This window comes from Geotrypetes seraphini, chromosome 11 (genome assembly GCF_902459505.1).
Source record: "Geotrypetes seraphini chromosome 11, aGeoSer1.1, whole genome shotgun sequence".
Lineage (NCBI taxonomy): Eukaryota > Metazoa > Chordata > Amphibia > Gymnophiona > Dermophiidae > Geotrypetes > Geotrypetes seraphini.
In genome coordinates this window covers 56262761-56275632 of record NC_047094.1, presented here as the reverse complement: position 1 = coordinate 56275632, position 12872 = coordinate 56262761, and the positions used below count along the sequence as shown (strand labels likewise).

Sequence of the window (12872 nt, the reverse complement as noted above, 5' to 3'; positions counted from 1 at the left end):
TGCCTTCGCCTTCTTGCTAACCCATCTTTCCTAAATAGATCATAGCCTAGTATAATTATTTCCCATTAATGGTTCTCTATGAACTGTGTCTCTGTGACCACCACTAAATACAGCTAGCCCTCTTCATTAGAGCCTCTAAATTTATTTCTAATAGGAACATTCATATACACAGTTTTCTAAATGTTGCTCTTTTCCCTAGAATTCTGTTTTTTATCTACTGAAGTTTCTGCTCACCCATCTGCAATGATCCTAATTTAAAGCTCTCTGATAAAGATGCCTTATGATGCTCATTCCCCGTATGTATTTGATTGTAATATGGCAGAAGGGAGCTAATCTGAATGTAGAATTGTTGCTTTACAGAAACCTGTCTCTTTCATATATTTCTCTTGTGCAGGTACGAAGATGCCTTGGTTCTTCTGCTTACTGAGGTTTTGAATCGAATCCAGTTCCGATACAACCAGGCCCAACTAGAGGAGCTGGATGATGAGACCCTTGATGATGATGTAAGAAATAATACAGACCGATTGCATACCGGAAAATGTTTCAGAAGATTCCTGATTGGTGAACCTGTACAAAATTCCAAATATTAGTTTCTTCATTTTTTGGTGAACAAAATTCTTTCCAGTTAACAGTAGTATATCGCATTGTCTCTTCTGCAAGAATGTTGAGACCTTGTATGTAGCACAATAGCTTAGTCAAATGTATGTGATATCATTCATAACAATATGTCATTGCAGCAAAAAACTATTTTCTAAATAATTTTTAAATTTTTATAGGCAACTGGATTGATTTATTCAAGTGTCTTTTTGCCATGCTGGATACTGCTACTAGTATTTTAGCATCTGCATTGAGGTAGCTTAATTTATTGTAGGTTAGTTTTCTGTGTAACATTAAGCAATGACGATCAGACACAGTGGACTATAACAATGCATTTTGGCTTTTCTTAACTGCTTGCCTTGCCTCAAAAATAGTAATACAATGGATTCTGATAACCTGAAATTGTGCCTGGCTTAATAGTTGCACACTAGTGGTGCTCCCATGCACTATTTCAAATATATAGTGCCCATCTAAAATACTAGAGAACTTAATCCATCTGATACTAGATTTAAGGACACTCATATTTTGTATTCACATGGTTGTCTTGTAGCCATTTGTTTTAATTCTGGAGTTATTCTGTGCTTAGTTTCCCTATCTGAAGGATCAAGTTTATAAAAAATTTGGCATACCACCTTATCATTTATTTCAAGGTGGTAATACATTTTAAAATAGAGTAAAAACAGATAATACAATTATACATACCTTTAACAAAATAAACATACAAGATTAGACAAAACAATGACATAGACGATTAGCCAAATAGGTATGAGTGGGGAAAAAAGGGGAGAACTTCAATAATTAAAGAAAAGTAAGATATAAAGGTATAAACAAAAGGGTGGGATTAAAAACAAGTAAGCCCAAGTGTTCAATCATCTAAAATTATGCAGTGAGATTGCCTTACTACACATGTATATATTTACACATTATATATTCTCTATGATACACACTTTCTTGCTTTTTATTTCTTGAGGTGCAGTCCACTCATACCTGTTGGTAGAAGATTGATCTCTTTTACTTGGAAACTTTTAAATTGTGTTCACAAACAAGCCACAAGGTTTAAGGAAAACTGTTGTACCCTTCAGTCCTAGTAAATGGAAAACATGGCTGCATGCTCTGCTATCAAAAGAAAGTGAAATTTTGGACACTTGGACACAAGTACCCTGGCACATTATGTAGAGACACTATTTTCATTTAGATTTCTAGATTCTGAATTAACACAGTAAGGAGAAAGGGAGAGCTGTGTACTGAAAATACAATTGATTAGTTTTGTGTGTATTTGAAACTTTTTATTGTTGACTTATATACCATTTATCACAAATTTACAGTAGTGACCCCATTTTACATATAACTCCCCTCCCTCCCTCCCCCACCTACAGAATCATCCCCTAATTAATATACCATCCCCAAATATCATCCAAATACTGAATTTCTTCCCTTTTATACATAACATGTCTCCCTTACAATTTTCAACATATACCACCCTTGTACTGACACTCGTGGTACACTAAATCTACATCCTCCCCATCTCATATGTCTGTCTTGATTCTCAACTCATCCTGCCATATTGTATTCTCTTCCAATCAATCACAACTCATTCAATAACGGGCTGCAACCTCTCGGAGACAGTTGCAGGCGACTTGCAGCAGGTACGAATCCCACGCTTTCATGAAGTTGGACTTACCCTTCTGAGTTCTCTTGGCATCCTTTGCTTTCCTATTTGCCAAATTATATACAGTACTCCCCCAAAATTCGGGGGGTGGGGGGTTCTGTTCCAAGAACACCCGTGAATTTCAAAAAACCACGAATGCGGTTTAAAAGTTGATCAAAGGCAAGAGAAAGCAGCTGGGGCGCTGGTGGGTGCTGAAAATCATTCGCAGTATTTTCCAACTGCCTCTTCCTGGTACTAAAGTCAGGCTACACAAATCATGAGCTGCTTTGATTGGTGTAACCATGACTTTAGTACCAGGATGAGGTAGTCGGAAAATACCACGAATTATTGAGTGTGCGAACTTCGAATTCGCGGAGGTTTACAGTTTGCCAGTGCCAAAAACTGGGCAGATCATAAGAAGTCCAGTCTTGTAAGATAACCTTACATGCCAGGCATTTGTTCAATCTATCTCAAGCATATTTCTCATAAAATACAGTATTGCTTTTGGGTAAATTTGTATTTTATTACATAACCAAAACATATGCCTCAATGTTCCTTCTGCCTGCCACATTTAATACATAATACATTTGCTACACCCCCACAGTAATACAATTGCTTCTGTGGTAAGTATTCCCGATACATAACATTATAGTAACATTTTTGAAATTGAGCACTACGTGTCAAAGCTGAAATTCTGTTAATATTCACCTTCATGTCCCACACCCCAAATGACATATTTAAATATTTTCCCAACCCCTACCGTATTGTCCCAACTCTTTTCTTGTTAAGGCAATCGCTTTATATATATTTGAGACTGAGACATCCGATTCTGTCTCAATCTAATCTAATACAAGATTTCTGAATCACTCTAATAACATTTAGTTCAAGGCAGTTTACATCAATTTTATGGGAAAATACATTTCCTTGGATAAAAACGATGTCCTTACAATATTTTAACTAAAAGTACTAACCTTACAATCTATCATATAAAAATGTTTTCAACATTGTACGAAATTTCCAATAACTATCTTCTGTCCTTATTTGTATAGGTAAATCATTCCAAATAACAATAGCAGCATATGTAAAAGAAGAATTAAATTGACGTTTAAAACGTATACCTCTCAAAGGGGGAAGATGCAGTAAAAATATATTACTTAATCTATTAGATGAATAATACAAACATGAAAAGAACATAGCGAGATGATCAGAAGCCTCTGCCTGTATAATATGATGAATCAGACAAGTTTTAAACTGTATACATAAGAATTGCCATACTGGGACAAACTGAAGGTACATCAAGCCAAGTACCTAGTTAGATCCCAATTAGTAAAACAGATTTTATGCTGCTTACCTTAGGAATAAGCAGTGAATTTCCCCACACCATCTCAATAATGACCTATGGACTTCTCTTTTAGGAAATTATCCAAACCTTTTTTAAACCTTACTAAGCTAACTTATTTCATTACATTTCTTTAAGTACTGGGAGAGAAGTATCCAGCTTTGACATAAGAACCAAAAGGTCACCCGCATATGTTGCCAGTTTAAATTGAAATTCTTCCACTTGTATGCCCGCTTTCGCAGGCATTGCATATACATTTCATATAAACTGGTTCAAATGGGCAGGAGTCGGTACTTTTTTAATATGCAGGGGGACAAGACAGGGTTGCCCGCTGTCACCATTGCTGTTTTCCCACCGCTGGACCACCAGATTTTATGGCAGACCCAGGAAGGGGAGGGTGGGTGCTGACCCGAATATAAACAGAGACCCCCATTTTTTGGTCCAAAATTCTCTATTTATATTCAAGTATACACAGTAAGTTGCTCGGGTAAGAAAAAAAAACATATCTCAAACTCAAATATTTAACAATACACTTGCAAGGGCTTGCTAATAGAAATGTAGCACCCAATTTCCTAGTTTCTTCTCTCATGACTAAAAAGTCTTTTCTTCTTTCCTGAGTTGATTTTGTCACATCGGGACACAGCCAGACTCGCTGACCACAAAAAAACATACCACTGTTTTTAAAATAAATCCTCATAATGGAACCTAGATCTTATTCAAAGACAAAATTAACAACCAGGGTTACATGTTCCATTACATCAGAAAGAGAACTTTCAAGAATAGCTGTAATATCATCCAGTTCATTATCTTGTTGTTGGATAATGTGGTGAGTGTGTGGCGCAGGGGTTAGAGCTACAGCCTCAGCACCCTGAGGCTGTGGGTTCAAATCCCTAGCTGCTCCTTGTGACCCTGGGCAAGTCACTTAATCCCCTCATTGCCTCAGGTACACTAGATAGAGTTTGAGCCCACCGGGACAGATAGGGAAATATGATAAAGTACCTGAATGTAAACCACTTAGTGGTATATAAATAATAAAATTAATAAATGATTCTGAGTCCCAGATTGATTCAAAGGTTGGTCCCCTGCACCATTCTTCTTAGTATTATTAAATTGCATCTAAAGGAAATTTCAAATTTTCGAGAATAAACTTTTTAAATACATCCACAGGGGTCATACCTAAGATTTTAGGACAGTTTAAGCTCTCAAATTCAGCCATCTGTTAAAGTTCTCCAATTGTTCAATTTTCCAGGAAATAAACTTTTTTTCTTTTATTACCATACCATATAGTTTCTTATATCCCATAATTTTCTACAAGGAATCAATGTGCTTATAATAAAACCAAAACTGTGTCTCTTAAATTATTTGTCTCAGTATGTACTTGAGAAATCTTATCCAAACAATCTTGGCATACTTTATCCACATTCTGAGAGATTAAATCCACTTTACTTGCAAGTGCTGCCATATCTTGTGCAATTTTTTCTACTGTCCCATCCATCTTTTTTATTGCTTTCAAAAGCATTCCGAGAGTCACCACCAGCTCCAAAGCCATATTCCTAGCTTCTTTGGTGGCTCCGATTTCAACCAACTCCTTCAAGGATAAGGCTAAGGAGACACCTGCTCCTAGCTTCCCAAGGCCTGGCGCCAAATCCCTTGATTTTGTGGGCAAAGTAGTATATTAGCCATTGGGAGGGGGGGAGATAAAGAAATATCATGTCCCAAAGAACCAGGGCTCTCACCCTGATCACCAGTCTGGGAGTTGATGGCGATGTGATCCAGCTGGCAGTAGAATGACTTTAATCATCCCCATCTCTCCCACATTCCTAGTATCCATTTTCTGCCTCTTCCCTTGTACCCCTTTCCCAGCATCTGCTTACATACTCCTTTCTTCTATATTCATTTACTCTGCCTGACTTCCTGCCCCTAACATCCATTCTTTTGCTCTTGTCCACATTCTGTTATTTAAACCTTTGTTCTCCCCCCCCCCCCTCCATTACTATCCTGCTTTTCCTTCTCACTCCCCTTCTCATATAAGAACTTAAGAATAGCCTTACTGGGTAAGACCAACAGTTCATCTAGCCCAGTAACCCTTCTTCACAGTGACCAGACCAGGTCACTAGTACCTGTCCAAAAACCCAAAATAGGATCAACATTCCATGCTACCAATCTAGGGCAAGCAGTGGCCTCCCCCATGTCTGTCTCAACAACAGACTATGGACTTTTCCTCTAGGAACTTGTCCAAACCTTTCTTAAAACCAGCTACACTATCTGCTCTTATCACAACCTCTGGCAACATGTTACAGAGCTTAACTAGTCCCTGAATGAAAAAATATTTCCTCCTATTGGTTTTAAAAGCTTTTCCTTGTAACTTTGAGTGTCCCTGTCTTTGTAATGTTTGATGGAGTAAAAAAATCAATCCACTTTATACCCCTTCAACATCACTCAGGATTTTGTAGACTTCAATCATATCTCCCCTCGGCCCTCTCTTTTCCAAGCTGAAGAACCCTAACCTCTTTAGTCTTTCTTCATATGAGAGGAGTTCCATCCCCTTTATCATCTTGGTCACTCTTCTTTGAACCTTTTCTAGTTCCACTATATCCTTTTTGAGATAAGGAGACCAGAACCGAATGCAATACTCAAGGTAAGGTCACACCATGGAGCGATACAGAGGCATTATAACATACTTAGTCTTGTTAACTATCTCTTTTATAAATATTGCCTAGCATATTATTTGCTTATTTGGCTGCCACTGCACATTAGGCAGAAGATTTCAGCATATTGCTGACCCCCAAGGTGGACCCTAGTGTCTGGGAACTGATTTGGGTTATTCTTCCCAATGTACATAACTTTGCATTTGTCCACATTAAATTTCATCTGTCATTTGGCATACTGTTTTGAGAGCCAAATGGAGTCTGTTCTGTGAAAAAAAAAAAATCCTGAGGTAGTGCCGGTCTAAAGGGTTGCTTTCCCTTTAAATTTAATGTATTTTACTGTATTTTTCAACTAACCGGCACTTTTTCTTTAGTTAGGTTGCGTATGGAGCAATGAGCACTTCACAGGGGAAGAAGTGCTCAATTTGCCCCAGATGCAAGACACTTATGGCCGGCCTGTGTAGACGCTGTGCAATCCAGAGCGGTGGAGGAGCCTCATCAGTGGCTGCCAGCAGCCAGGGTTCCCCGCCGCAAGTGCCTCGTGAGTCAACAGAAAGCCAGTGGAGAAGCCTGGTCTTCCCCCACAGCCCACGGAGAGATTTCCTCAACCGCCAACCTTGAGGGAAAAAAGATTCCCTTACTGCCATAGTGGCTGAGGATTCCCCCACAGCTGTTTCTTTAACAGCTGATTCCGGCTTGCCTGCTTTAGCGGCTGAAACAGTTCAGGCTTCCCAGCCGCTACAGGTCCTGGAGGGGTTATTTTTGGCAGGAACCCTCCATTTGCTCTGCCACCTCAGGTGACCTTCCCCCCTATCTTGGAAAAACAGGGGCAGGTTTCTGCTGGGTCCCCTGCTCAGGTAGGGGGTTCCATGGGGCCGTCGGGGTTTTTTTTCCTGATTTATTTTTTGCTTTGTGCAGAGCTTATTTTCAGGTGGCCGGGGGTTTTGCAGTTGGCCCGGGGGTCTCGGGGGAGGGGGGTTGTTCCCTCCATGCCTTCTGCAGCTTTGCTTCCTTCTACTACTTTCACATCCCCTCTTCCTCCTCCCCCGTCCAAGCACACACGTGTGGCATGGGACGAAGACTTGTGGTTTGAGGAACATGTAGATCAGGAATCTCAAAGTCCCTCCTCGAGGGCCGCAATCCAGTCGGGTTTTCAGGATTTCCACAATGAATATGCATTGAAAGCAGTGCATGCACATAGATCTCTTGCATATTCATTGGGGAAATCCTGAAAACCCAACTGGATTGCGGCCCTCAAGGAGGGACTTTGAGACCCCTGGTGTATATCTAGATGGGGACCTCCAGGATCCTCTCAAGGGGATGGCCGCTGGTAGCGGGGCACGGCTTTTCTCACTACCGGTGAGGAGGCGTCCATGGTGCGCCTTTTTCAGAGAGACGAGCTCCCAGATTTGATTCAACAGATCTCCTCGGTATTACGCTTTGAGGAGACACCTCCTGAGACCCGGAAAGTGGGGGACCCTCTTCTTCAGGGGATCCGCCCTGCGTCCCGCTCTTTTCCTATGCATCAGGATATTCGGGATATTGTCCTGGTGCAGTGGAATATGCCAGAGGCGCCGTTTCAGTTTTCCCGCTCCATGGCTCATTTGTATTGCATCCCAGAAGGAGATAGGGCTACCTTGAAGTCACCAGTGGTAGGTGTGGTGGTGTCTGCTATTGCAAAATGGCATACTGTGCCTGTAGAAAGCAGTTCTGCCTTATGTGATTCTGAGGAGCATAAGTTGGAGACTCCTTAAACAGAATTTTGATGTGTCTGCCTTGGGAGTCCAGGCTATTTGTGGGGGGCTTGAGGGCCAAGTGTGTTCTTGACCGTGAGTCTGATGATTGGTCCTTGGTGGATCAAGAGGTAGCAAAGATTGAGATTGCGGCCTCTTTCCTTTCAGACGCCCTCTGACTTGGTGCGGACCTCTGTCAAGTCTATGGCTTTTGGGCTGGCCACATGTCGTATCTTGTGGCTGCACACTTAGTTGGCAAATGCAGAATCCAAAGACTAAATTCACAAAATTTCCCTTTTGGGGGTCTTTTTTGTTTGGAGAGGATTTGGATAAGTTGGTTCAGACTCTAAGGTGCCCCTCCTGCCTGAGGAGCATGCCCACCTGGCAGTTAGAGGTGACATTGCTAGGGGGCATCTACGGGATTTCTACAGATTCTGCCCTGGGCATGGGGCTGCTACCTTCCCGACTTCTGGGTTTTCCCAGGGGCATTTCTTTCAGCACATGCAGTCCTTTCGAGGAGTCTGTTGGGGAACTGGGATTCCACCCCTCCGGTCCCCCCAAAGCCCGTCCTGCCCAATGACTCCTTGCCAGTGGCCCCTCTGGTTCCAGTGGGTGCCCGGCTGCGTGTGTTTTTCACAAGTGGACAGAGATCACATACGATCAGTGGGTCCTGAAGGTGATTCAGGACAGTTATGCTCTGGAGCAGGGGTGCCACACTTTCTTGGCTTGCGAGCTACTTTTAAAATGACCAAGTCAAAATGATCTACCAGCAATAAAATTTTAAAACACAAAGCATACTACGCAGAGAAAATGTTAATTATTTATATTCGGGATTTTTTTCAAAGAGGTCAAGGCAGATGATTTTAAATATGCAATGTCACCTCAGTAACAACTATACAAAAATAGACAAATATACCCCCTCCCCTTTTACTAAACCGTGATAGCATTTTTTAGCACAGGGAGCTGCACTGAATATCCCACGGTGTTTCCAAAGCTCATAGGCTCCCTGTGCTAAAATCCCTTCGCGGTTTAGTAAAAGGGGGGCATAGTGCAAAATATAGACAGCAGAAATAAATTCGGACACATTTTGATCACTAAATTTAAAATAAAACCATTTTTCCTACCTTTGCTATCTAGTGATTTCATGAGTCTCTGGTTGCACTTCCTTCTTCTGACTGTAAATCCAATATTTCTTTCTTTCTGCCTCTCCTCCAGACCTCATTCCATTCCCCAACCAACATCTCTCTCTGTTCCTCCATGAGTCTAACTTTTTCTTCCTCTCTCCCTGCCCCTCTTTCTTTCTCTCTCCCTGCCCCTATTTCTCGCTCTCTCTTTCTCTTCCTGCCCCTCTTTCTCGCTCTCTCTCTCCCTGCCCCTCTTTCTCGTTCTCTCTCTCTCCCTGCCCCTCTTTCTCGTTCTCTCTCTCTCCCTGCCCCTCTTTCTCGTTCTCTCTCTCTCCCTGCCCCTCTTTCTCGCTCTCTCTCTCTCCCTGTCCCTCTTTCTCGCTCGCTCTCTCTCCCTGTCCCTCTTTCTCGCTCTCTCCCTGCCCCTCTTTCTCGCTCTCTCTCTCCCTGCCCCTCTTTCTCTCTCACTCGCTCTCTCCCTGCCCTTCTTTCTCGCTCTCTCTCCCTGCCCCTCTTTCTCTCCTAGGTTCCAGTCTATCCCCAGATAATTGAAGTCACCCATGATAACTATGTTGCCTCCCTTGCAGTTGCGTTTAATGTCGTCCGTTATTTCTCCATCAATTTCTTCGGACTGCCCTGGTGGTCGGTAGTAGATGCTGATCTTCATTTCCATTCCATTTGTTCCCAGAATTTTGACTCATTGAGACTAACTTATTCTTTGTGTTCTCTCTGGTAGACTCAATTCCCTCTTTGACATATAGGGCAATGCCCCCACCTTTTTGCACCACTCTGTCTCTGAAGTATAGCTTGTATCCCGGTAGCACAGTGTCCCAGACGTTTTCCTTGTTCCACCATGTTTCTGTGATGCCGATGATGTCAAGGTTATCTTTTTGTTCCGTAGCTTCTAATTCACCCATCTTATTCTTTAGGCTCCTTGCATTCATGTACATACACTTGAGTTTGCGACCTGTTACTCTCTTGCATTTCCTTCCCTCTTGTGTCCCTTTCGATCTGTCAGGATTTCTGTCTTGCTTATGATTTGATGAGTCTTCCTCACTATCTTTCTGCACGGTATCCTCTGGGTATACCAGTTCCCGAACCATCAACTCTGTTGGCTTTCCCCTTCTTCTTAGTTTAAAAACTTCTCAATTTCTCTCTTGATGTTGCTTGCAAGTACCCTCGTTCCATCCTTCCTGAATAGCTTGCTCTTCCCCCAGAACGTTGTCCAGTTGCGCATGAAGTGGAATCCTTCTTCCTCACACCAGCGCCACATCCACGCTTTGACTGCTTGCAGCTCTTCTCATTGGCCCTGTGTACTGGCAGGATCTCTGAGAACGCTACCCTCTGCGTTCTGGTCTTCAGCTTCCTTCCTAGCATCCGGAAATGGTCCTTCAGTACTTCCCTGTTGTAGTACCTGTTGCTCACGTTGTTTGTCCCCACATGGATCACCACCGCCTTATCTTCCTCTTCCACGCTGTCAATGCGGCTCACTATGTCTTCTATCTTGGCTCCCAGTAGACAGGTCATCAGCGATCTTGTCTTCCTCTTGCTAGGTGGCTTTCGACTTGTCTGATGAAGGAGTTCCCTACAACGATTGCTGTCCTTTCCATCTTCTCTTGCTTCTCTAGCCGCAGGTCTGTGTCCCTGGTGTATGTCCATCTCTCCAGCCATAGGTTCATGTCCTCTGTGCACTTCCATCTTCCCTCATCCTGGCATTAGCTTACACCGGACTCATCTTGTGGGTTATCGCCGCTGTTTCCAGATCTCGCTGCTGTGTCTCCCATTTCTTCCTTGTGGTCATCCTCCAGAATGGTACTCACTCTCTGTAGGTGTATCTCGGCAGTTCCACTGTTGCTGGTGATTTTCCACAGCCTCCCTGTATGCCTCCTCGATGAACTTCTCTAACTCTCGGACTTCTTCCTTGATGGCTTCCTCTGCATCCCTGTCCTCCTCCTCCACTGCTCAAAGTGCTTCCAGTTATAGTATTCTGCCCTCCAGGAGTCTGACTTGTTTCTTCAGGCTCTCTAGTCGTACATATGGCAGATGGTACATATGGCAGATGGGTAGCTCAACTTTCTGCTTCCATTGCTGCCTGCTTGCCGGTTTGCTGTGGCTGTCCTCTGTGTCTGCTGTGGCTGTCCTCTGCATCTGCTGTGGTTGTTCTCTGTGTCTGCTGCGTTTGCCCTCTGCTCTCCTTGCTTGTTTGTGTGTCTTCTGTGTCTGCTGCAATTGCCCTCTGCTCTCTTTGCTTGTTTGTGTGTCCTCTGTGTCTGCTGCGGTTTCCCTTTGCTCTCCTTTGCAGTGACTTGTCCCTTCTCAAGGCTCTTTACAAAGGCGCTCTCACTAAGGCGAGCGCCTTTAATGCTCACCTTCAACGCACGCCGAACGGATGAGCGCCGTTGGCCCCTCCCCTTTTGAGGGGGAGCTCCAATGGATGATGTCAGGGGTGGGCGGAGATAAATTGCCGCTTGCCCCTTGCTCTCTCCTCTGCTGTCTCTCTCCTCTCCCGGCTTGTTCACAAGCTTCTACCTGATCGCCGTTGGCCCCTCCCCTTTTAAGGGGGGAGCTCCAGTGGATGACATCAGGGGGTGGACGGAGCTAACTCTTGCCGCTTGCCCTTTGCTCTCTCCTGCCTTCTTTCTCCTGCTGTTTCTCTCCTGCCTTTTTTCTCCTGCTGTTTCTCTCCTGTCTCCTCTCCTGGTATCAGCTTTAATCAAAGGTCCAAGTCTTTATTTATAAAACTAATAAAAGTCTGGATTTATAAAAGCATTTCTATGAACTTTACAAAACTACTTAAATCCATGGTTAAAGCTGGAACCAGTTTCGATATGGTCTATTCAGCTCTGTCTTGGTTTATTATGATGGTTCTTTAAATATTTTCTTTCCAGTACCATGAATTGCTGCAGGAATTCTCAGCAGCCATTTTTTTCAGCGAGACTGCATAAGCAGGAGTGTTAGAGGCCTTGGCTGAGGGACTTCAAGGTAAAATAGCGCTATTCGCCGATGATGCCAAACTATGCAATGTAGTAGGCAGGAACACGTCAGACCAAAGCACAGGGTCGGACGGAAACTCAATGCCCGACAGTATGGTTCACGACATACTCCTACTGGAGCACTGGTCCAGGACCTGGCAACTCAGTTTCAATACCGAAAAATGTAAAGTCATGCACCTTGGCAGCCAAAATCCATGCAAGACTTACACCTTTAATGATAAAATCCTACAAAGGACTGTAGCAAAACATGACTTAGGGGTGATCATCATTGAGGACATGAAGACTGCCAAGCAAGTGGAGAAAGCTTCATCTAAGGCTAGACAAATCATAGACACGTAGGGGTTTCGTCAGCCGGAAGCCCGAAGTCATTATGCCATTGTATAGATTCATGGTGAGACCCCCATCTGGAGTACTGTGTACAATTTTGGAGGCTGCATTACCACAAAGATGTGCTGAGACTTGAGTCGGTCCAGCGAATGGCCACCCGGATGGTCTCGGGCCTCAAGGATCTCCCGTATGAGGAAAGGCTGAAAAAATTGCAGCTATACTCACTCGAGGAACGCAGAGAGAGGGGAGACATGATCGAGACGTTCAAATATCTCATGGGCTGTATCGAGGTGGAAGAGGACATCTTCTTTTTCAAAGGCCCCACGGCAACAAGAGAGCATCTGTGGAAAATCAGGGGCGGGAAACTACACGGTGACACCAGGAAATACTTCTTCAACGAGAGGGTGGTTGATCACTGGAATGATCTTCCACTGCAGGTGGTCGAGGCCAGCAGCGTGCCTGA

General features: G+C 43.4%; 1 protein-coding gene across 1 annotated transcript in view; it reads left to right on the top strand.

Annotated features, from left to right (window-relative positions):
- The window catches only part of XPO6 (exportin 6), a 231999-nt gene that overhangs the window by 112794 nt on the left and 106333 nt on the right, over positions 1–12872 (top strand). Inside the window, 1 exon segment of the mRNA XM_033963538.1 lies at positions 395–503. Within this exon segment, the coding sequence (XP_033819429.1) occupies positions 395–503 (109 nt within the window).